At 41.0% G+C, this 24,945-nt stretch overlaps 1 protein-coding gene across 1 annotated transcript; it reads left to right on the top strand.

Moving 5' to 3' along the window:
• Positions 1-12,402: 12,402 nt before the first annotated feature.
• On the top strand, positions 12,403-21,468 carry ANKRD1 (ankyrin repeat domain 1). The gene is made up of 9 exons (XM_069460768.1): positions 12,403-12,489; positions 13,174-13,353; positions 14,285-14,422; positions 14,550-14,657; positions 15,860-15,958; positions 17,502-17,600; positions 17,777-17,875; positions 18,014-18,112; positions 20,596-21,468. The coding sequence occupies exons 1-9, from the start codon at positions 12,463-12,465 to the stop codon at positions 20,704-20,706; spliced, it is 960 nt and encodes a 319-aa protein (XP_069316869.1). The 5' UTR covers positions 12,403-12,462; the 3' UTR covers positions 20,707-21,468.
• Positions 21,469-24,945: the final 3,477 nt, after the last annotated feature.

Here is a 24,945-nt window from a genome sequence, read left to right as displayed (position 1 = left end):
TTTTTTTTTTCCATTTAGTGTTTTTGCTTTGAATTTTGCTTTGTCTGGTACTAATAATATTGCCCCTTCTGCAAATTTTGGTAGCATTTACATAGTATTTCTTTGTCCATCCTTTCTTTTTTTTTCTTTTTTAATTTTTTTCAATTTGGGATTTTTTTTTTTTTTTTTTTGACAGAGTCTCGTTCTGTTGCCCAGGCTAGAATGCCGTGGCGTCAGCTTAGCTCACAGCAACCTCAAACTGCTGGGCTCAAGCAATCCTTCTGCCTCAGTCTCCTGAATTGCTGGGACTATACGCATGAGCCACCATGTCCGGCTAATTTTTTCTTTTCTTTTTTTTTTTAAATTTCTTTTTTTATTATTTTTTTACTTTTTTTTTTTTTTTTTTTACTTTTTTTTCTCTTTTTTCAGAGAAGGTGGTGTTGACCATAATGGCTAAATTTTTCTATATATTTTTAGTTGTCCAGCTAATTTCTTTCTATTTTTAGTAGAGACAGGGTCTTGCTCTTGCTCAGGCTGGTCTCGAACTCCTGAGCTCAAACGATCCACCCGCCTTGGCCTCCCAGAGTGCTAGGATTACAGGCGTGAGCCACCGCACCTGGCCCATTCTTTATTTTCAATCTCCCAGTGTCATTCCAGTATATCTCTTATAAACAGCATATAGCTAGATTTTTATTGCTTTACACCATGTAAGAGTATCCCAGCTACTCAGGAGGCTAAGGCGGGAGGATTGCTTGAGCCTAGGAATTTGAGTCCAGCCTGGGCAACATAGTGAAACACTGTCTTTAAAGAAAAAAAAAAAAAAAAAAAAAGAGTACTTTTTTTTAAAGAAAATCCATTTTAAAAAAAATTTTTCGAGTTCCAGTTTCTTCCCCTCCTCAAATTTACCATCTTAACCATTTTTAAATGTATAGTTCAGTGCTATTAAATGCATCCATGATAGGCAACGATCACTACCATCCATCTCCGTAACTCTTTTCACCTTGTAAAACTGAAACTCTATACTCATTAATAACTCCCTATCTCTCCCTCTTTCCAGCCCCTGGCAACCATCATTCTATTTCTGTTTCTATGATTTTGAATACCCTAAGTACCTCATATAACTGCAATCATAAGGTAGTAGTTTTTTTGGCTTATTTTGCTTAGCATAATGTCCTCAAGATTCATCCAGGCTGTAGCATATGTCAGAATTTCCTTCCTTGTTAAGGCTGAATAATATTGCATTGTATGTATATACCACATTTTGATTATCCATTCACAGACACTTGGGTTGCTTCCACATTTTAACTATTGTGAATAATGCTGCTATGAACACAGGTGTTAAGTATCTGTTTCAGACCTTGCCTTCAATTCTTTTCGGTATATATCCAGAATTGGAATTGTTGATCTTAAGAGTATCTGGTTTTTAAAAGAGGCATTTAACTCATTTATATTTATTGATTTGGATATATTCCTGCCACTCACTTGATTTCATACCTTATACCCATTTATTTACTATTTTGTTGAGCAAATATTTTCTTCACTTTTTTTGGTTGTCTCTCAGATATAGGGTCTTTGCCAATTGCAGATGAGTTAGAGTTGTAACCATAGTGATGTTGATGAATAATGGAAGTGCACTTTTTGATACAATGTCTTAAAAAAACAAATACTGGTCTTGAACTTAACAATGTCAGAACTTTGTAAAGCTTCTTGACAGTGATTGCCCATGGGGTCATGCCTAGTTGTGATGGGATTTAACTGCAATAAAAGTGCTGTGGACTTGCGTCTTGACTTTGAATTGGCAACTCCTCCCCCCACATACACTCATGCTATGTGACCTTGGATATTTAATTAACCTCTGCACCTACTGATTTCCTCATTTTTAAAAGTATGAGAGTGATTGAGGGGATTAACTGGAACAACATGGGAAAGCACTTTCCACAATTCTAGGCTTATTGCAGAGTCTTAACGATGTCTATATAAAAATAAAACATCTCTCTTGGTTTGTGGTTCGTTTCCTTTTCAGAGCTGGGGTCGGGTTGGTATGCAGGAAAAGAAAGCATGTGAGCTATGTTATCTGCTTGTCATCACAAGAGGAACCAAGTGGCAGGCCATGGATTGAGGCACATCCGGAGCACTGGGTGGGCCTTGGAATTCCACAGTGAAGACTCCTAGATAAGGAAATGCCAAGGGTGGGGGCTGCCGAATGGAGCTTGACCAACCACAGGTTCTATGGGAAGAGAGATGAGAAGGGAATGTGGCTTCCTGAGCCACCAAATAAGGAAGGACATCATCTTTCTTCCCTTCATCCCAGTATGGATGTCAGCAACCAGAGTCACTCATTCCACACCATCTCGCTGCCCCCGATTGTGATTTTGAAAGGACCTAGGACAAGCACTGGGCAAAGTGGTACAGTTAGGGAACGCTTACGGACAAATCAAACATTCCTTTAATTTTTCGATATGATTTCTACGCTCCTTTTTTTTTTTTTTTTTTTCCTTTTCCTTCTTTTGCCACACATAATTTATCTAGAAAAGAAGACAGCTGCCTTGAAGGCAGGTTGCTTTAAACATCCCAGAGGAGTGCCTGGGATCACAGCCTGCCCCGCCCAGTGTGATTTGTCCAGGTTGGTGGTTCTGGTCTGTTACTAACCCAAACTGACTCCTCAGGGAGCCATTCAGTTGTGCCTCCAGAGGTCCTTTCCGTGCCAAACATTCCTTTTCAGGGAGAGGACGTTTTCATCCCCTGGTAAACAATCCCCAGCCTGCACAGAGCAGGGAAGGGTGCCTGTCCCTCTCCTGCTCTCCACTTAGTCCTGAGCTGATTCCAACCACAGAGGCGTCAGTCTGCTCTATAAATTCCTTTGTGAAACCTGAGAGCCTCGGCTCCTCCGAAGGAGAGCAAAGATCTTGGAGGGGTTACAGTTTCCCTCCTTTCTAAAAGATCTGCTTGTGTTGGCAGCAGAAGAGTCTGTTTTTGCAAACAGGCTCTTCCCTTTCTTATGTGAATTCAGTTTAGAAAGCACTGCCAGGCTCCTTCTCAGTGGGAGAGGCAAGATCCTTCCCTTGCAGGTCTACACTGGAAAGAAACGACATGCCTGGGGCTGGGTGGGGGAAGGGGGGATTTTTTTTTAGTTAAAAGGGTCTGAGCCTCTCTCTAACCCAGTCACTACTAGAAGGGGCATCGCTCCACAATCAGCCCTCAGCCCTGGGGTGGAGACAGGGGCCAGCCAACCCGAGCTTCACAGACCAAAGCTTCAATCACTGTGGGTTTTAAAATGGGAGTGGAGGAGGGAGGAAGAAGGGAAGGAAGGAGGGAAGGAAAGAAGGAAGGAAGGAAGGAAAGAAAGCGAGAAAAAGAGGAGGAAAGAAAGAAAAAGAAAGAAATCTTTAGCTTCTTGGCCTTCAGCTGAGCCTTGATGGGCAACATTGTGGAATTCACCACCGCCCTGGTACCTTCCTCCTCCATCAACCTCCTGGGGCATTTTTCCTTTATTCATATTTTAGCCATTTCTTAACATGTATGTTTCCTTAACCCTGGAATTTGGAAATGAGGTAATCTTTTTCAAACAATCTATAGTTTGGGTGGCATTAAAGGAGATAAAATGAAGAAAGAAGGCAGCTCTTGCCATATTGTAAGACTTTCAGTTTTACCATTTGCATCCTAATGTAGAGTGGGGTCTAATGGATCCCACGGTCCCAGAGGTTTCACAGTGGTGCAGGCTTTCCCCTGGATGCATGGGGTGGCTAAGCCACGGGGTGCTGGCTGATGTCCACATTTTTATACTCTCATCAGAAACATCTCTATGCCACGTCCAGTCCGATGGTGGCAGGTGGGGAGAAAGCAGGTCACGGATGAGCCACTCTGGCTGAGTGAGGCCTCTTTCCCCAACCTTCTGCCCAACTGGCAGCGCCAAAAGTGGATGCAGCTGAGAGAGCACTGCCCACAGGAGCCTTCTCAGTAGCATTCCTGTGGCTCTGGGGGAGCCTTGCAAAAATGCTGACAGTCAGGGCGGGTGCAGGGCGGGAGACTCGCCCACTCACTGGCTCCTGCCCCTCCCTCCGACCTAGAGCTGGGGCTGCCTTGTCTTTTGTTATTCATTAAATATGTGTTTGTGAGTGCCTACTGTGTGGCTTGGTGTCCATCAGGGGGAGAAGCAAACATCTCTTGCTGGGTGGAATTTATGTTCTAGGCTTCCTATTTTACTAAAACATTTTGTTAATTTTGAAATATGTAGAAAGTTGAAAGAATAGTACAATGAGCAGTTGTATATTCTTACCTATATTCATCAATTGTTAATATTGTACAGTTGTGCTCTCTCATGCTTGCTTTTCCCTTTCTCTCCACACACACACACACACACACACACACACACTCTTTTTTGCTGAACCATTTCAAAGCATAACACCTCATTCCTAAATACTTCAGAATACATCTCCTAAAAATAACGACATTCTCCTACATTACCACAAAACCATCATTACACATAAGAAAACTATCATTAAATCAAGAATATTGTCTAACATACCATCCATATTTCCCCAACTGTCCCAAAAATGTCCTTTATGGCTTTTGTGTTTCAAATTACAGGATCCAACCGAGGTTCATGCTCTTTAGTTTCTTTTAATCTAGAACAATCCCTCACTTTTTTGTCTTGTTTTTCTAGTCATAGACCTTTTTGAAGAGCTCGAGCTAGTTGCCTTGTTGAATGTCCTGCATTCTGGGTTTGTCTGAATGTTGTCTCATGACTGGATTCAGGTTGAACATTTTGGGCAAGAATGTTACAAAAGTGATGGTGTGTACTGTATTTTTTATTGCAGCACTTCAGGAAATGCATAATATCATGTTGTCCCACAGGAACAGGCTAAACAGGCCTTGAATGACTAAATAATATCTATGTATGTAAACTCTTCAGGTGTCACTTGCTCCATTGTGTATAATTAGGGGGTGGGATTAGACAATATTAAAGCCCTTTGTATGTTCCAAAAGTCTGTGTTCTGAAGAGCTTAACAATACCTAGTTATGTAAAGGATTTTCAACCGGTGGAAGGAAGTAGTTCAATTTATGTAAGATTTCAATGGCAGGGACTTTGCCTTTTAGGTTTTTTTCCCCTTACCTAGCAGAAGTCATTGTAAAGAGTGCTCAATAAATGCTTTCGGTGATGATCATTCCTGAAGCTAGAGACAAACAGACAAAACTGCCAAGATCTAGGTAAACCGTAAGAAACTGTGTTGCTGTGAGATTTTAAGCATCAGGGTATTGACAAAAGGAGGTTTTAGTCTTTAACGTAAGAGGGTCCTACCTGCCTGAGCTTGGCCCTTCCTAATGGCCAGGGGAATGGATTCGACGACCATTCAGTGTTCTACTGGCCCTAAATTTCTCTGATGCCCAAAGAATTCATAATGTCCTGCAGCATTTGCTCTTTTATTAGGAAACTCCAAACTACACCAAGAAAACATTTTTCCAATACTCATTCTAGAAGTCAGAAATTGCAATTTAAAAATAATTCTCCTCTGCTTTAATAAATGGTTAAAAAGGTTAAATGGATTTTCTTTCTATGCTTGCAATCACAAAAGCACTTATCTCTCACCCCAAGTGGATGTCCTCTGTAATTGGGTGTGAAGTAATTCCAAAGTTGCATCAAAATCTTTTCAGAGCGTTACTATGACAATCGAACTTCTTTTCTAAAAAAAAAAACAAAAAAATCACTTCAATGCAAACTCTCCATCATCCCACCGTCCATTGAGTGAAATTTCATCTCATGAAGTAACTTTTGCTTTTCAGAAAGTTGAGGGGTGGGAGAAGGAGTCATTATGCATTCACATTTTAACTGATTCTCCACCCACACCCATTCTTCTCAAAGTTATAATAGACAGTCCAGTCATCCTTATCACAGTCTCAGAATGTTGACTGTTAAAGGCTCTGCCTGGCTAAGGTGCTGGGAATTAGTGTAGCAGGCCTACACAAGAACCCATTGTTAGGGGAAATAAGAATTTAAAAGAAAGTCACTTATGGCCCTTCCTGATCACTTATCATTACCTTTTCTACAGGGGCAGAGCCCAGAGCCTGGTCTGGGATTCTAGGGAGGAAAGAAGGAGAGAGGAGGCCTTATCAAAATCTCTAAGATCTTGGGAAGTTTGGAAAAGCATATTCAAAATTGCCATTGCTTTGATCTCATTTTGGCCCCAAGTTGATCTTGAAATTTCTACTCATGTTAACAGAAGGTATGAGATTTTTATGTTTATCAACTGGGGGCATGTCTTAAAGATAGTTGAAATATTCTGTGCTAGTGAAAGGTTTATGGACCATTTCCTATTTCAGAGGCATTGCAGAATCAACTTTGCTCTTTGCACATGATGCTGAAGTTATGAATGTTTATTTCTACCTTTTGATTCAGTGATTTTGTAACAGGGGATTGCAGGGCGGCGGGGCAGGGGCCAGAGGGGTGGGGGAACACTGCAAATTTTCTGACCCCCTGAGGCAGTCCCAGGAGATACCGGGCAGCTCTGGCCCAGCTCAAGACCATTGTGGGGGGTGGTCCCAACAGATTATGGAGATGAAAAGATCAGAACCAGCAACAATAGTTGACAACAACACCCTGAACCTGAGAACCCTTCCCTTTAAAAGCTCTGTATTTTCGCTTATGGTAGAGGAAAAAATGGATTTTGGGATGACACTCTGCCTTTTTCCCTCCCTTTGCAGGCAAGGAAATAAATCTCTTTCCTTCTCTTCAAATACTTGTCCTCATTCCTCTGATTTGGCCTCATGGACAAGCACTGAGCTTTCAGTAACAATTTGGAGACCTCAATATAACGTTAGGGCCCTAGGAATCATTTTGTTCAAAGCTCTCCTTTTCTAACCAGGATTTGAGATTGTAAGAGGTGAGAGGACTTCCTCAAGTGGACACAGGGTAAAGCCAGGGTTAGAGGCAAGGTTCCCAATTCCTCACCCCATGTCCTTTTGTACCCATGCAGCTGTGGCCTTGCCTCACTGTCCTCAGCTTCATGGCACAAAAGCTTGTTATATTGTCTGCAGTTTTCCTTAAATACTTACTCCATGAGGGCAGAGGCTTTTGTCTCTTTTGGCCATTAGTACATTATATCTCAACTCTAGAAAAGTACCTGACACACAGTAGAGCTAAATAAATATTAAATGAGTAAATTTTATGTGTGTGTGTTTCCCATAGTCCTAGTATAGGCAAAGTCTTTAACAATCAAAGCTCTGAGACCAGGTTAAGGATAGCTTGACTGTCTACTACAACTTCAAGAAAATACACACATATATTTACATACATATTCATTTAATTATATACCTCAGAGTGGTATTCTCAATGCTGGGTGGAAATTAGAATCAGCTGGAAAATTTTTAAAAATGCCATTTTTGAAAATACCTGCACCATAGACAGAGAGTTGGATTTCATTTACTTGGGGTGAAGCCTGGACGTCAGCATTTTTTAAAAGCTTCACAGACAATTCTACGATGTACTCAGCCTTGAGAACCACTGCTCTAAGAAATTTCAGTTCACACCTGCTAAGCCCTAACTAGGAGATTACATTTGTTGGGGTTAGCATTTGAAAAACACAAAAGAGCTGCTCTCACTCCAGAGGAGGCAACCACAAGCACTTTCACTATCTTTACGGATGGTTAGCATTAAAGGATTATTTGTTAATTAGCATTAGAAATGTTACAAATTATTTCTCATTGAAAGGAGAATTTGAGATAGTGGTTTAGCTAGAAAGGAATATAAGAATGGGTCTCAAATAAATATTTATTTGGCCCCACTATGTGTTAGGCACTTCCATGCCCTTTGGAGTCCTAGACTTATATGACGATAGGTGCTAGAACGCTACCAGATCTTGGGTTTGGCCATACATGGAGGGCTCTTTAGTCTGAGGAGACTAGAAAATTAGCTGAAATCTGCTGCTAGAATGTGGTTTCATTTGCTTCAAGTGAACCTTTTATGCTGGACATCATCCAAGGGCCTAAATGGAGAGAGGGCTGGGATTCACTGAGTTTACAGAACAGTCCACATGGCTGTTTGTGCCTTTTGGCTGACCTGGGTTTATATGCGTGGCAGAGTTTGTACTGAGACACATTATTTTCTAGTAACAAGGCACGTACTGTAAGGTGTAGGAGAGAGACAGCCTTCACCCACCTCTAACTTCAGGAAGCTACTGAAATCTGTGAAAAGGAAACTTCTAGTGTGGGTGGTCCAGTTGTCTTAGGGCAGTTTGTGTGCACATTCTATCTAGAGCTCTGTGAAGGAGAACTTTAGTTTTTTGAGTCTGTTCTTTGAGAGGAGATGAAGGCAGATGCTATAATTCTGCTCAAAATGTCTCTAGTACTGTTCTTTTTATTTTTTTCTGGAGACAGAGTCTTACCCTGTTGCCTGGGCTAGAGTGCCATGGCATCAGCCCAGCTCACTGCAGTCTACAACTCCTGGGCTCAAGCAATCTTCTTGCCTCAGCCTCCCGAGTAGCTGGGACTACAGGTGTGCACCACCACGCCCGGCTAATTTATTTCTATTTTTAGTTGCCTGGCTCCATTTTGTCTATTTTTGGTAGAGATGGGGGTCTTACTCTTGCTCAGCCTGGTCTTGAACTCCTGACCTCAAGCAATCCTCCTGCCTCGGCCTCCCAGAGAGCTAGGATTACAGACGTGAGCCACTGTGCCTGGCCTTTTTCTCCTTTTTAAATACAGGTGATTCCATTCCTGGTTGGCAGGGGAGGGGAAACAACCTCCAGCCTGTTTGCTTCACTGTTACGACCTCCCTTTGGCATTTTTGAACGTGCAACTGAGCCATGGCTCTGCCGTGAGGACACTTGGATTCCCGGTCAGGCTAAGTCAGCCGCTTCTCTGGGCCAAGGAAGGTGAGTCACAGCTGGGACTCGGCAGGCTATTAAGAGGGATGGCAAAACGGGCAATTATGACAGTGGAATGAGGCTTCCAAGTCAGAATCTGGCTGCAGTCCTTGGAGCGCTTCCTGTTAGTGTCGAGGTGGACGTTCTAAGGACAAGGAGTGTTAATAACAATAAAATTTTATGTGCCATAAAATGTCTTTGATTGTAGCAAATAAAAGCGACTGTTTTGAAAAACAGCCCACATGTCCACAAAGAAAATGGTTAAATAAGAGATGGTATGCCCACACGTGGAAATCCATGCAGGTGTTTAAAATAATGAGATAGATTTGTTTGTGCTGACAGAAGAGGCTCTCCAAGACGTGTTACTGAGTGAAAAAAAAAATCAAGTATCAAATGAACACTCAGTAAGACCTCAAGGAAGCAACATTCTCTTTATGTCATTTCAATGTTTAACAATAATGTGCATATTACTCATAAAGTTAAAATATAAGAAAAATGAAAAGTCTGGGTAGAAGCAGAATGTCTTAAATTTCATACTTTATAAAGAAAGGCAAAATTGCCCTTGGAGCTGAGCTATGGCACATGAACCCTGGTGGTGTCTGGGCGCCTCTTTCAATCCCTGGGTGGCTGCAGTAAATGCTTTAAGCCCTACTTCTCTGCTTCTTACTTTCTCCAGCTATAAACAGGGTTATAATTTTGGTCACATGTCATATCATCCATCGAAATGAATAAATCCTGAGGAGGAGGAGAAAGGCTCATGAGGTAACACTGGCAGAGCTCAGGGATGATTCTTCATTCTGGTCACAGAGGGTCGACATTAGGTTGCTTAATGTTTGCTGAACCAACTAGGAGCTTTGTTGTTTTAATTCATCTTAGTAAGGAAAGGTTACGTCCAGTATGAGGCTATGAGAAAGCCAACTATACAAATAGCAAAATTTCCTCCACTAGGTGAACTTTTATGCGAAGGAAGCTCCTTAAAAACAAATGACAGAAAACTTTCCTCCAGTTGAGAAGTTTTGTTCTCAATTTGATGAATGAGGATGATTTGAAAATACAATTTTGTTTTATGTGTTACTAAGGAGGTAAATGTATCCAGAATCTCTTCTCGAAAAGCAGATCCTCTTGTGTTTTGTTAGGACAGACTGTATCAGCACGGGAAAGGTTGGCCTGACAGTGATTTCTCCAGCCCTAAAATCCACACATCCACCCAGCTCACTCCTTTGAAGTTCAGCCCATTCTATCAATCCTTCTTGAAGTGTCATCCTCCACAAAGTTTTCTTTAAGACTCCTCAGAGCCTCTCGTATAGAATCAGCCAGGTCTGAGGGGCTAATTAAATGACTGGAGGAAGGAGAGGGCTTGGTTAGCCTCCCTACCCACTGTCACTTGCATTCTCTGAGGTCTGAACACTGAAGAGTCTTTTAATCAGTTTTTGTTGCATCCTGAGTGGGTCTAGATGAGACCTGCCCTAAGAAATCTGCTCTGGGCTCAGTGATTCTCTGCTTCTGTTGTGTGGAATCAAAACTCTTCCAACCTAGATCCACCAACTGGCTGTGTGTCTGCAACAAGTTACTTCACAGTTCTGCGCCTCATCATCCTTTCTGTGAAATGAGAGCATTGGTCCTGCTCCAACTTTGAAGGGACGGACAGCTCTGAGATTCCGTATTCGAGATCCTTTCACAACCCATGACTCTTCCCCAAAGATATTCCCTCAGTTTGGGTCAGGCCTGGAACAAGAAGGCACAAGATATGGTAGGAAAAGCTTCCACGACTACTTCTCAAGTAGACAGAGACCAAAGAAAATAGTGATAACTGTGTCCACCTCAAAGAGACCAGGTGATTTCCCTTTTAGGATAGACCATTATGAGAACAGAACGTGAGATACAGGAGTGATTGGGAGGCTCCCGCTTTGTCAGTGTTTTGGCTTTGGGAGAGGGGTCAGTGTCTCATTGTGAAAGTTCCAGAAACACCATCCACCAGCTTATTATTTCAAGGGAGAAAGATGAGAATAGCAGCCATGTTTGTTGAGTGGGTGAGTTTGAGGAGAGATAGACACAAAAAGGTCAAATATGACATCCTAATTAACACTTCCCCCCATTAAAACTCCCCACTCTCATTCTTCCCTCCTTTCTTTTACTGAAAAAAAAAAAAATAAGGTTTTATTTTTTTTGAGACAGGTCTCGCTCTTTTGCCCTGACTGGAGTGCAGTGTCATAATCATGGTTCACTACAACCTCAAACTCCTGGGCTCAAGCAATCCTTCTGCCTCAGCCTCCAGGTTAGCTGGGACTACAGGCGTGCACCACCATACACAGCTAAGTTTTCTATTTTTTTGTAGAGACAGGGTCTTGCTCTTACTCAGGATGGTCTTGAACTCCTACCCTCAAGGGATTCTCCTGCCTCAGCCTTCCAGAGGCTAGGATTATAGGTGTAAGCCACTATGCCTGGTCAAAAATAAGGTTTTAAATGGCTTGAAGATTGAAACCCCAGTTTTCCCTGAACTATAGAAAGACCTAAATATTTTTACATGATTTAACACCTCAGAGATGAGAAACCAAAACAGAGGTCTGTTTCAACCCTTCCCAAAGCAAAGCTCATTACACCTCTGGCAATGGGTCTCCAATCTCCATGCATGAGAATCATCTGGGTGCTTTGAAAATTCAAGGTGATTCCCAGGAATCCCCATAAACTGCTTCAGAATCCCCTGGAGTGGGGCCCAGGGATCTTCATTTTGGACAAACTTGAGCAGGTGATTCTTTCCCCCATAGCATTTGAGATCTTTGTCTTAGTGACCTAATCAGGGTCATGCCGTCGCCAATAACTGGTCTCATATAATCTATCTCTTAACCACTCTGATCCATTTTGAAGAAAAAATGCTCCAGTTAGTATGCTGTTTTAAAGCACACTAAGCATGTCATGTGCTAATTATGGCCAGTGACATCATAAAATAAAAGTGCATTACTGAGTCCTTTCAATTTCTTATAATGATGGTAAGGTGGCATGTCATGGGGCCTTTTTAGCCCCAGACATCACTCCAGAGAATTCCAAACAGATATAGACAAGCACCCTTAGAGCCCCAATCCTTTCCTCTGGGGCTGTTTACCCACTGGAATAGGATGTCCTGAGGCAAACTGCCCCCAAGTGAAGTGTTGATAAGTCTGGTTATCAGAAAGATATTACTGGGAGTGTGATATGCAGGTCATTTTCTTGATACGTTAGTCATATGAAAGCTGACAAAGAAGGGAAAAGGGCAATGATATGGTGCAATATCAACAGACAGCTGTCTCCTGCCTTCTCGATAAATAGGATGGCTTGCATTGCTGAGCGGTGTGGTCACCGCCAAAGGAATGGCCCTCTCACATTTCTTCCTGATTCACATATTCAGCGGTGTTAGCTTGTCATCCCCTCCCTCTTTGGCTTCCCAGACACTGAGTCTGGAATGAAAATTCACCTGCCTCTGAGTTGGCTGCTTGGGGGGGCGGGGAGGGGTGTTACTTGGGCTCCCAGGTTGGAAGATTATCTCACCCGGCCCAAGCTATATAAGCTGACCGGTGTGGAGGGCCTCCGCAGGGCTCAGTCCAGGGGTTCCTTCCACAGGAGAAAAACACACAGACGCGCTGCAGCCAACATGATGATGCTGAAAGTAGAAGAGCTGGTATGTAAGACACATGATTTTAACACAATGAAAACTGGTTCATCTTTGTTTTTTTTAATGTGAAAATTGAAATGTCCCCTTCTTTCAAGGCATAATGCAAAGGAACTCTGAAAATGTCATATATGGGAAAAGGTTGGTCTATGTGATGAAATAAGTGAAATTGGAAAAAATAGAGCTGCCAGTAATGAATTCTCTTCATCTTTCTTGTTTGTTATCTTCTGCTTTGGTTTTATTATCAATACTATGGGGTGGAATCTCAGGTAGTTTTCAAAATGCTATAGTGAAGAAATGCTGTAGGGAAGAAATTTTGTTGCAAGAATGTCTGGAAACTTTACAACTGAAGGCCAAGAGTCATCAAGAGTACCTAAAATGAAGGAGTTTTCAATAATCAAAGGAGGTTTGTGATTTTCCTAGGACAGATATGATTAAACAAAATAAAAGTAGATTTAAATATGTCAACCTAACCTAAGTCTTGATTCAACCAAGAGAGTAGGACAAGCACCTGAAGGTAATCCTGGGACACCTGTAGCTGTGAGTGGCAGCCCGAGATCTGAGAGCGCACAGCACAGAGGCGGCTGCCCCCAGGGAGGAGAAAGGACTAAGGGCCTCCTGCAGCATCCTCTGCACAGAACCATCCCAGCAAGGGCCTCGATGCTTCTGACGCTGTCACCTTCTCCCCTGTAGGTCACAGGGAAGAAGAACAGCAATGGAGAGGCAGGGGAATTCCTTCCTGAGGATTTCAGAGATGGAGAGTACGAAGCTGCTGTTACTTTAGAGAAGCAGGAAGATCTGAAGACACTTCCAGCCCACTCCTTGACCCTGGGGGAACAACAGTGGGAAAGGGAGAAACAACGAGAGGCAGAGGTGAGACCTTCCGTGGGATCCACCAGTGGGAGGTTGGGGCTGGGGTACGGCTGGAGGTGCCAGGGAGGAAGAGAAGAGAAAAGAGAAACAAAGGCAACCACTCCAGAGATATTTCTTTACCAAATTCTAACCCATAAAGAACCGACTTTTATGGAACAGGTTTTGGGAAATAATTCTTTGAAAGGACTATGACCTCTGGATTCTGAATCAATGATTTGATGTGTTATAACCATATTTTGATTGAAAGATACACTTGGAAAGATAAATATGTCTGGTGAATTTCTGATGATATACACTGTGTAGTTAGTCCCAAGCAAAGGAGAACTCTTTTTCTCATGGTTTGTGGTCCATGGATCATTGTTTGACTGTGTCTACTATCTGTGTTGACAGAGTCTGTGCTTCTGGGTGAATTTTCCTCACTTACTAACACAGATAAAATGCACAGTAGTTAGCTGTAGTCCCTGGAAAGTCTATTTTAGAGGCTCTGTTCAGCGGGAAACCTGAAAGAGAATGACATTGATATATCAGGGCTTTATATTTATAATCAGATTCTTTGGGATTAAAAAATCTTTAATTTTTGAGCATTATTAAAAAAGAGTCCTACAGAAATCTAGGGCTTGTTTATGGCATTAATTATAAAATCATCACTTAGAGACTAGATTGTGTCTCCAATTAGTCAAGGGCTGATTCTGCAAGCAAGAGAAGTAAAGATGAAGGCAATTATCTGAGAATTAGACCCCTAAATAAATACTTGAATAAGAAATCACTAAATTGAAGTCAAAGATTTATTTTAAAAATTTTTATTTATTTATTTTTTTTTGCTCAAACTGTTCACATACTTATCTCAGTCCTTGCAGACTTTGTTTAGATACCACCAGAGTACTTGTCAGTGGAACTCACCATATTTTTGAAATATGGATTTCTTTTTTAGCTCAAAAAGAAAAAACTAGAACATATATCAAAGCTTGAAAATTTAGAAGACCTTGAAATAATCATTCAACTGAAGAAAAGGAAAAAATACAAGAAAACGAAAGTTCCAGTTGTGAAGGAACCGGAACCCGAAATCATTGTAAGGGCTGCTTTGGTTTTGCAGTAATATATGTCCAGTGTTGTGTTCCAGGGAACAAATATCTGTGGAGGGTTTGATTGAATGTTGGCAAGCTCATAGTAACGCTCATACTATTTTTTGGCTTTAGACAGAACCTGTAGATGTGCCTAGGTTTCTGAAGGCTGCTCTGGAGAATAAACTGCCAGTAGTAGAAAAATTCTTGTCAGACAAGAACAATCCAGATGTTTGTGATGAGGTAAGGCTCATACAAAGCACTGCAAAATCCAACTCATTAATTTTATGTGTTTCTGGTTTACTGCGGCCTTGTTATATGATGCCAAAGTCTTTCCACCTGAAACAGTTTCCCCAGCTATTGCCACATGTGCCGGTAGCAGAATAGCAGAGTGCAGTGGTCCGAAAAACAAATACATAAATTCTGGGTTAGTGCTATGGATTGCATCATTTTTTGCATTCATATACATCTGGCTGATTTTTCAGTTTAACTTCTTAAATCCTTGGGATAAGACTTTTAATAAGGGCCAAAAAGTCACCTTTGGAGAAATATAGTCTTAGCATCATCTTTGATTGGACCCAAATGCATCAGCACTAGACAGGGAATCTGGAGACTGGAGTTCAAGTACCAGCTCTACCACTACTTGGCTATTTGTTTTTGAGCAGCTAATCTGCATTCTGTGGGCCTCAGTTTCCTTGTCTGTAAATGTAGGGCATTGGAGTAAATGCCTAGAGTTGTTCTAGTTCTAGTAGCCTATTAGACTGTTTGTATGACCATTCATATGAAGAAAATTTAACAGAAATCATTAATCCTTTTGTCCCCATGAATTGAAGGGGATCACTTCTGAAGTTGACCTAAAAATCAGTCTCCCATTCTCTTAAAAATAAATTGAAAGCTGGGCACAGTGGCACTCACCTGTAGTCCCAGCTACCCAGGAAGCTAAGGTGAGAGGATCACTTGAGCCCAGGAGTTTGAGTCTACCCTGGGCAACATAGTGAGACCCAATCTCTAAAAAATATATATGTGTGTGTGCATATCTATATATATTTATGAATTGAATACTTTTTGATATTCAACCTAGCAACAGTCCCAGATAGAAGAAAACTGTCTGATCTAATAGCAAATGGTACATGAACAAGGAAGGTTAAAATACAAGAAAGAGAAATGTTAGCATTTAGGTAGTTTTGAGATTTTAAGTTCATATCCCTTAATATAGACCTTTGAGCACTTAGAGATGTATCTTGCAGGAAGCTCAAATCTTAGTTACAGGAAAATTGTTCTAATAATTCTGCAATTTTAGTTAACTTTGACATTTCTAATTCATAAAGAAGCACTGGGGTTTCTATCAATCAGGTCATCAGAGTCCCCAGCTTAATACCTCTTAAAAGGATTTATGCACATTTTATATGCATTGCTATCTCTTATTTTAATCTCTATTCTGACAGTATAAGCGGACAGCTCTTCATAGAGCATGCTTGGAAGGACACGTGGCAATTGTGGAGAAGTTAATAGAAGCTGGAGCCCAGATTGAATTCCGTGATATGGTAAATATATTTCTTTGCTTGGAAATGAGCCAAAATAAGACTATATGAAGCTCAAGAAAACCTCCAATGAAAAACTGGGCTGATTGGATTGAAAATTGATCTCAGAGAACGAGGCAAAAGCTCATTTCTCCCTACAAAGGAAAGTTGGGAGATGAGACTGGGTCATGTAGAAAGTATTTTCCATACATACTGAAAAGTAGGAAGTGAAAGCCGTTGAACAGAATTCAATATCCTCATCAGAGAGTTGGGTCATTCATTATCAAGTCAGTAGCGCTACTGAGAAGTAATGCAGTCAACACTTGCCTTTCCACAGCTCTGATCTTCCATTGTACACGGCAGCCTGCTTGTGGCCTCTCGGCTGCCAGCAATGTATAAGAATTCTCTAGCTGCACGCTTTATATGATAGATGCCAATTGCCGTCGATGAGATTTGGGGCTAGACTGCATACAAAATGAATTGCATCTATGGAAAATAGCTGCTATTCAGACCTCAGTAATTCAACCACTGCGATTTCTACAAAGGCCAGTATACAGCATAATTTATGAACTGAAGATTGAGCTGGGAAAATGCTTTATGTATTTAAATGCAGCTCAATTTGACTTTATAGCAAAGTGGAAAAGGGATATTGAAGAAATCAAAGGACTTGGCCAAAATTGAATCCAAAAAACAAACACACTGAAAAAAAATTAAAGAAACAAAAATAAAGTTCGCATGGAAAGACACTAAAATTCATGAGTGTGGGATTTGGAAGGCCAGGGGTACAACAACAGAGCAGTGAGGAGGGAGTGTCCAGTGCAGTACTTAGTGACTATAGTGATGACAGCTGAGGTTCAGAGGCGGAACTGGCATAAATGAGAGCAGAGAACCAGCCTGAGATGGGGAAAGTGCACCAGGGACCCCAGATGAGGTGTCAGATCTAGATTAAAATATTTCAGAAGGGACTACTTTTATTCTGCCAGAATTTTTAAATACATATGTCTAGAACTTTTGAGTATATTTAGCAAAAGTAGTTAAAAGTTCCAGGCAGATATAGGTATGAATATATATTCTGCCACTAATTGTGTTTTCTTGGGCAAGAAACTTGAGTTTTTTGGTACCTTGTTTTTCTTATCTGTAAAATAAGCACAGTAACACCCACCTCAAACATTGCTGGAAGGATCAAGGCATCTGGAGTGTATAGCAACACATTGGTATAAGGAAATTCTCAATAAATGGTTGCTCTTATTCTACAAAAAAAAAAAAAAATTTATTAGCTTTATTAAGAGCTTCCTAATGATACACACACACGCACACAAATAAGCATATAAGTGCTTATACGCAGGCGCGAGGGCACACACAGACTCCCCCAGCCCCCCACAGTTTAGCCAAAACATTTGGCAAGAATCTTCAACTCCAGCAGTTAGAATTGACAATCTAGATGGGGACACCCCAGTGTTATCACTGATGCCCTAGAACCTGGGTTCTCCTGGGCTTAGAAACCAAGTACTAATTCCCCTGACAGCATTCTCCTAACACTGTCGTGTCCTTTACCTTCCCGGTACAGCTTGAATCCACAGCCATCCACTGGGCAAGCCGTGGAGGAAACCTGGATGTTTTAAAATTGTTGCTGAACAAAGGAGCAAAAATCAGCGCCCGAGATAAGGTAGTTCTCCCTCTCCCCCTCCCCCTCCTACTCCCACCTCGCCATTGAAGTCATCTGGAAGTCCATGCAGGGTGCTGGCACCTAGTGGCCACTTCTCCCCTTCGCACGTGCCTTGGGGTCTGGGCCAGCCTCTGTCCTCACTCCCGGCGAGTCAGCAGAGTTTTCCAATTTTCCAGTTGCTCAGCACCGCGCTGCACGTGGCGGTGAGGACCGGCCACTACGAGTGTGCGGAGCATCTCATCGCCTGCGAGGCGGACCTCAACGCCAAAGACAGAGTGAGTAGCCGGGCACACGTGGGCCTCCTAAAGCCTCATCGCTTATTTATTTGGATTCACTCCCCCAAGCCAGCGTGCTCTTGCGGGACCCACTTCCTGCCGCAGACCCACCTTTATCCTGTTTACTCGCTTCCCTAGGAAGGAGACACCCCCTTGCATGACGCCGTCAGACTGAACCGTTACAAGATGATCCGACTCCTGATTATGTATGGCGCGGACCTCAACATCAAGAACTGTGTAAGTTCTGGAAACGAGGGCACCGCTTGCGAGCTTTCTGATTTCCAGAAGCATTTCAAAAGATTCCCACCATGGTAGTATTTTGGGGAGGTCTTCTGATGGTGTAAATGCCCCTGCCCATTTCCTTAAGGACCCACTTAACCTTAGCAAAGACGCAGGTCACATGGTCAGAGATGGGGGAAGCCATAGTTACTGGCTATGACTTCTGTGCCCCATACAGTGCCTAATAATTCTTTTAAAATTTGATCTTGAAAATAAAAGGTTAAAATTGCTCACCTTTACAAACACATATGTTGGAAGAGTCCAATCTGCCTTGGCCATTCCTGTCTGTGCAAGGCCTCGGGTAGTTAGGAATATAGACACTCACCCCATTCCTGAAATGATATAAAATTCCAGTGGTCAGTGTAGCCAATCAATATCCAATCCGAGTAATTCAGAATGGTCCTTCCCTCCTGACAACATGAAATATAATCCCTTTCTTCCAGGGCTAGCTATCTTTTGCCTATATTTTTTCAGATAATTTCCATCCATTCTCCACTTTTGTTTGCACATCTCTCAAAATAATTTCCTATATTTAGGCCCTGAAAATTCTTATATAAGTACATATTAATTTAACTTCATCTGTAAGCAGGGAACGTCACCAACTTTTCTTCATGGTCTCCATTCCCAGACAAACATCATCTAATATAAGCTTGAAAAATATCACCCTGAAGAATGGATGTAAATTACAGAAGAGATAATTTTGAAGAAGCTTTTGGAGAATCACTTTACAAAAAGAGGGGGGAGGGTAGGGAACAGTCATCTTATAAATGCAAACAATTTTCTCCCCTTATTTGTGTTACTGAAACTGAGGGGAATATTTTATCATTTAAAAAAATCTGGCTTCGTGACAGGAGCAAAGAGTGGTGATAAATGGAGATTGCTTGAGATGGGAAAGTGTTACCAATAGGGTTCCTTCATTCTAGATATTTGGATTGGTCTATATAATAATGTTTTTTAAACTATCAGAGAAAGAGTAGATGCAGTGAAATCTCCAAAGCTGCAGAAAATATGAGGATTTTTTTTCAGGCAGTGAGAAACTACCAGCAAAGATAAATAGCATGCAAATTTAGGAAGACTGTGTAAGTAGCCAGAAAATCAGGAGATAAATTTCAATGGAGAGGAATGCAAGGAATTTATGGAAGAATAGCCCAAAATACACAAGTAAGGCTCATATCTCTGAATGATCAGTTAGACCTCAGCCTAAGGGCTTTGGAACTATTAATGTCATTGACCCAATGGATTGATGTTCCCCCAAATGACCAATAAGCTATTGATGACATCTTGAAGGAGACTGGAAACAACACACAATATTCTATCACAGTCCCAAACTCTGTATTCATATGTACTGATATGTGTTCCTCAAGAAAGATACTACAGAGGTGGAGAAGTTTCAAAATGAAAATTACAGGGCATTTAACTCAAATGCCCACAGAGGCCAGGCAGATCACGCAAATGACTTCATTGGTGGCCCTTCCCCAACCTAGTTCATTGTTGTCAGTCCCTCTGTGGAAACATGGGTACCATGTTGCCAACTTTTCTGATTTTTTCATAGAGTTCACAAATCCAGTTGGGAAATCTTTTGATTTCCGACTGTTACCAATTAATTCTAACCTAAAAAAAAAAATCTAAGGTCTGTTTGGGTCAAAACAAAACAGATCTCTGGACTGATTTGCATTTCAAAGCTGCCAGTTTGCTATCTCTAGGTTAAACAGATACTTCTAAATGAATAGAGATGGAAAAATTTAGGACTTCTTATGTCTATAGACAAGAATTGAGAGGTGACATGATTTTAATATTTTTAAATATCTTGAGACATGTGCCTAAGGGAAATCAAAATTTGGCCTCAAAAATATTTATTTGGACATGTCATTGACATCAACTCCAAGAAAAATAAATTTCCTGGGAGAGTACAACGTAAATTCTGAGAAGGTATGAAAAATCTGCTCTCAGGAGCAGTAGTAGTACCCTAGCAGTACCTGAGTACTTAAGCCAAGGTGTTAAAGCAACTCAATTACCACCAGTTCTTATCAGTCAAAGAACTATTTTCCAAACTGATAGGAACTGATTCTTAACCAAGAAGGATACCGCCACCTCCCAGAGCCCATTCCACAGGATACTGGAGATGGATGGAGGAATTTTTTGAATTTCAAGATGATTTGAGGGGTTCTTGCTACTTAGTGTCTAAGGACTAGTGATTTTACCAATACCTGGGATAGTCCCTCAGTGGGAAGAAAAAAAAAAAAAATGCCAAAAGCATCCCTGTAAGAAATAGTGAAGGGCTGGCTTGAATATAAAGTGTGAATCACTCACAGTGGAAACCATAAAATGCTTTGATAACATATACCAAACACCGATCTCTTACCTCATGAACACACACAGAGAATGTGAATTTACAGATGCCTCGCACCTGGAAGTCAAGTTTCTTCCTCTCTCTTGATTAGGCTGGGAAGACCCCGATGGATCTGGTGCTACACTGGCAGAATGGAACTAAAGCAATATTCGACAGCCTCAAAGAGAACTCCTACAAAACCTCTCGCATAGCTACATTCTAAGGGAAACGACAGACTTTCATCAGTAGCTGTTCACTCGCATTTTGAAGGCACAGCCCAAAAGAAGAGCAACTAGCCATAAAATCTAATTTCTGTTTATCAACTTGTTGTGAAGATGTACCTAATGAAGTTTCGAGAAAGCACTTGGGTTATAGGTATTTAAATTTCTGTTAGCAAAACTCACTCCATTTATTTTTATTCTTGTTTACTTATTTATTAACTTCTATGCTACTGATATTCAGACCTTCATGATCATCCATTTGGTGAGCAAAGCTTAATTTGTATAACACTTTCGGAGCCTTCCTATAGATAGCTCTTAAATTAGGTGAATGAGCAATGCTCTAAGTGCCTACTTGGGTGTCACTTCACTCAGGTAAGATATTTTAAGGTCTTTTTAAAAGACAAAGGTGATTATTGCAACCCTCTTTTCTCTTGAATTTTTAGTGCCGAAGTTTGAATGAAGCAAGGGAAGGCATGTAGTGACAGGAAAGGAAAGAATGGAATGAAAGTGATTCTGTGAGGACAGTGAAGTCAGCCATATTACCCCTGGGCCTGGTTTTGTTTTGTTTGTTACTAAGTCACACAGGGTACCCAGGTGAGGAGACAATGAGTTTAAGCACAGGGCAGTTGGCGGAGCAGGCAATGGGGCCAGGCAGAATTGAATTTGTCCAGAAAAGACAAAAGGAAATGCAAACTGTAAATGTGTAAATGTATATCGTGTTGTATGTATATTTTATATTCATAATAAAAGCAAACAAATTCTAAGCCTCTTTCTAAGTCCTTCTATAAGTGTTGGGGGGACGTCCCATGTGGAAAAGGCCATTTAGGAGGTGTTCTTTTTCATCGTTTTCCAAGTTTTGCAGATTAGAAATATCCTGTATTTCTAACTGCACTGTCAATATTTAATGTGTATACAGATCACCTGAGGATCTTGTTAAAAAGTAGATTCTGATTCAGCTGGTCTCAGGTGCCTGAGATTTTGCTTTACTGACAAGCTCCCACGTGATGAGAGGCGGTGCAATGCCACAGCCACGCTCTGAGCAGCTGGGATGAGAACTGTAACCATACAAAGTTTAAGCTCTTTTGGTCTCAACGATGGGGAGAAAGAGACCCCTGGTGGTCATAAGGATTACTGCAAGCTAAACACGGGCTCCCTAAGAAGTTCCCATTAGGGCTTAACTAGGTTTTACTGCTATTGTAGACAGGGACCAGGAGTGTCAGAGGCCTCCCAGGAGAGAACACACGAGGTCAATGATTTTTGACCTCCAATGGGAGCCACAGGCATGCCTGGGAGATATTGTGGATTCTGTTCCAGATCACCGCAATAAAGCTAATAATCCAATAAAGTGAGTCACATGAATTTTTTAGTTTCCCAGTACATATAAAAGTTATGTTTACACTATACTGTAGTTGTTAAATGTGCAATAGCATTATGTCTTAAAAAAATGTACACACCTTAATTTAAAAATACTTTATTGCTAAAAATAATTGCTAACAAGCCTTCAGTGAGTAGTAATCTTTTTGCTGGTGGAAGGTCTTGCCTCGATGTTGATGGCTGCTGACTGATTAGGGTGGTGGTTGCTGAAGGCTGGATTGGCTGTGGCAATTTCTTAAAATAAGACAACGATGAAATTTGGTGCATTGATTGACTCTTCCTTTCATGAAAGAGTTCTCTGTAGCATGTTATGCTGTTTAAAAGCATTTTACCTGCAGTAGATCTGCTTTCAAAACTGGAGTCCATCCTCTCAAACTTTGCCACTGCTTTATCAACTAAATTTATGTAATATTCTAAGTTCTGTGTTGTCATTTAAATGATGTTCACAGCATCTTCACCAGGAGTAGATTCCATCTCAAGAAACTACTTTCTTTGCACATCCATAAGAAGCAATTCATCATCCATTCATGTTTTATCATAAGATTGCAGCAATTCAGTCACATTTTCAGGCTATTTCCACCATATCTGCAGTTACTTCTCCAGTGAAGTCATGACCCTCAAAGTCATCCATGAGGGTTGGAACCAACTTCTTCCAAACTCCTATTAATGTTGATATTTCAACCTCCTCCTGTGACTTATGAATGTTCTTAATGGCATCTAAAAATGGCAAATTCTTTCCAGAAGGTTTTTAACTTACTTTGCCCAGATCCATCAGGAATCACTATCTATGGAAGCTATAGTCTTATGAAATGTATTTATTGCCTAATAAGACTTGAACGTCGAAATTACTCCTTGATCCCTGGGCTTGAATGGATGTTGTATTAGCAGGCATGAAAACAGCATTCATCTCCATCAGAGCTCTTGGGTGACTAGGTGCATTGTCAATGAGAAGTAATATTTTGAAAGGAATCTTTTTTTTCCTGAGCAGTAGGAAACAGTGGATTTAAACTATTCAGTAAATCATGATGTAAAGGATGTGCTGTCATTCAGGCTTCTGTGTTCCATTTCTAGAGCACAAGCAGAGTAGATTTAGCATAATTCTTAAGGGCTCCAGGATTTCCAGAATGGTAAATGAGCAGTCACTGGCTTCAACTTAAAATCACCAGCAGCATTAGCTCCTAACAAGAGAGCCTGGCTGTCCTTTGATTCTTTGAAGCCAGGCATTGACTTCTCTTCTCTAGCTATGAAAGTCCTAGATGGCATCTTCTTCCAATGTAAGGCTACACTGAAAATCTGTTGTTTAGTGTAGCCACCTTCATCAATGATCTTAATTAGATCTTCTGGATACCTTGTTGCAGCTTATCCATCAGCACCTGCTGCTTCACCTTGCACTTTTATGTTATAGAGATTCTCTTTGTTAGCTCTGCTAATGGAAAAAATAAACACTTCAGGGGAAGAATTCCAAGTTTTTAATCACACAAATAGTCAATTTCTATAAGCTCCTTGCCTTCCCTTTGAACCAAATCTTTGCCCACAATCTTTCATCTTGTGTTTGCTCTCTTGGTAGGGGACAGTGGAGAATCCTCGAAGTTGTTCTTGACCTTCTTTCACCTGTCCCTTTCCATCAACCAAGTCCTGTACCTACCATAGCCCTGTAATCCGTCCATGTCCTCCCATGCTAGCTGCCTCCCCGCTCATTGAAATGACCTCATTTCTTATCTGGATTCCCAAACAACCCTCCCTGGGCTTCCAGCTTCCAGGCTTGCTTACCTCCAGTCTGTTTTTCAAGTTAGCAGCCAGAGTGATTTTTCTAAAATGCAAATCTGATCAAGTCACTCCTCTTTCTAACCCTTCAATGGCTTCCCATTTCCCTCTGGATGAAATCAAAGCTTTTTAAAATGTCTTATAAAATCCTTAAAATCTGGCTGCTGTTAACTCTTTATTCTTATCTCTCCTTACTTTCCTAGCCAAACTCTAAATTTCAACTTTACTGAATTTTCAGTTCCTTAAAAAAAATCCCAGCACTTGCTTTTCTGTTTTCACACACTGTGCCAGCTCCCTGGAAGGCTCTCCTTCCCGCCCCAGCCCACCCCACTGCATTGCATAACTTCTCATCCCTCCCCTTGGTCTAGCTGTATTTCCTCTGGGAAGCCATCCTCGAGCCATTAGATTTTGTTAGTTCCCCTCAGGTATGCTCCTGTTGTACTCCATTTTTTTCTCCATGTCCTAACATCTACTGTACCGTCTTTACCTCCCCCTACAATGAAAAAATTTCCCCTCTCCCCTTGAACAAGCAATACTCATTAAGTATTAAGCAGATATAGAAATAACAAAGGAAGCAAACATCACCAGTAATCACAATGTCATGGTATTCATTTTGATTATTTCTGTGCACATTATGTATGGGTACTGTGTAGTTTTATAACTTTTTCAATTAAGCAACTTATTCTAGATGTCTTTATACATGGTATTCTTTTGTTTCAATGTATAATGGATTATTCAACTAATCCTGTCATTATTGCATATTTAGCTTGTTTCTATTTTCACATTTAGACATTATTGCAGTAAATATCCTTATCCATGTACCCTTTATACCTAACCAGTTATTTCTAAAGAATAAATTAATTTACAGAATTATCTGTAAGGTTGGTACCAAATTATATCCCCTTCCACAATACGTTACTGCCTTTCCCCACAATCTTGAAAATACTTGTCTTATAAATCTTTTTCTTCTTTTATCTTTCAAGTTGACCAACAAAACAAAGATATATTTTTGATGATTTTTCCCTAGTGACTAGCAAAGTTCAGTATCTTTCTGTTTACTGGGCATTTTTTTTTTTTTTTTTGGATCAACTTTATTTGCCCAA

The sequence above is a fragment of the Eulemur rufifrons genome, chromosome 28 (assembly GCF_041146395.1).
Source record: "Eulemur rufifrons isolate Redbay chromosome 28, OSU_ERuf_1, whole genome shotgun sequence".
Taxonomy (NCBI): Eukaryota; Metazoa; Chordata; class Mammalia; order Primates; family Lemuridae; genus Eulemur; species Eulemur rufifrons.
Note: the sequence above shows the minus strand (reverse complement) of the source record. Positions and strands in the feature narration are given on the sequence as shown.

What these genes read in the sequence shown, in the direction of transcription:
- ANKRD1 (XM_069460768.1), top strand. Translation starts at nt 12,463, where the DNA reads ATGATGATGCTGAAAGTAGAAGAGCTG. An exon ending in ATCCAGATGTTTGTGATGAG is followed by an intron (nt 14,658 to 15,859) that starts GTAAGGCTCATA and finishes CTATTCTGACAG; the next exon opens with TATAAGCGGACAGCTCTTCA. An exon ending in AAATCAGCGCCCGAGATAAG is followed by an intron (nt 17,601 to 17,776) that starts GTAGTTCTCCCT and finishes CCAATTTTCCAG; the next exon opens with TTGCTCAGCACCGCGCTGCA.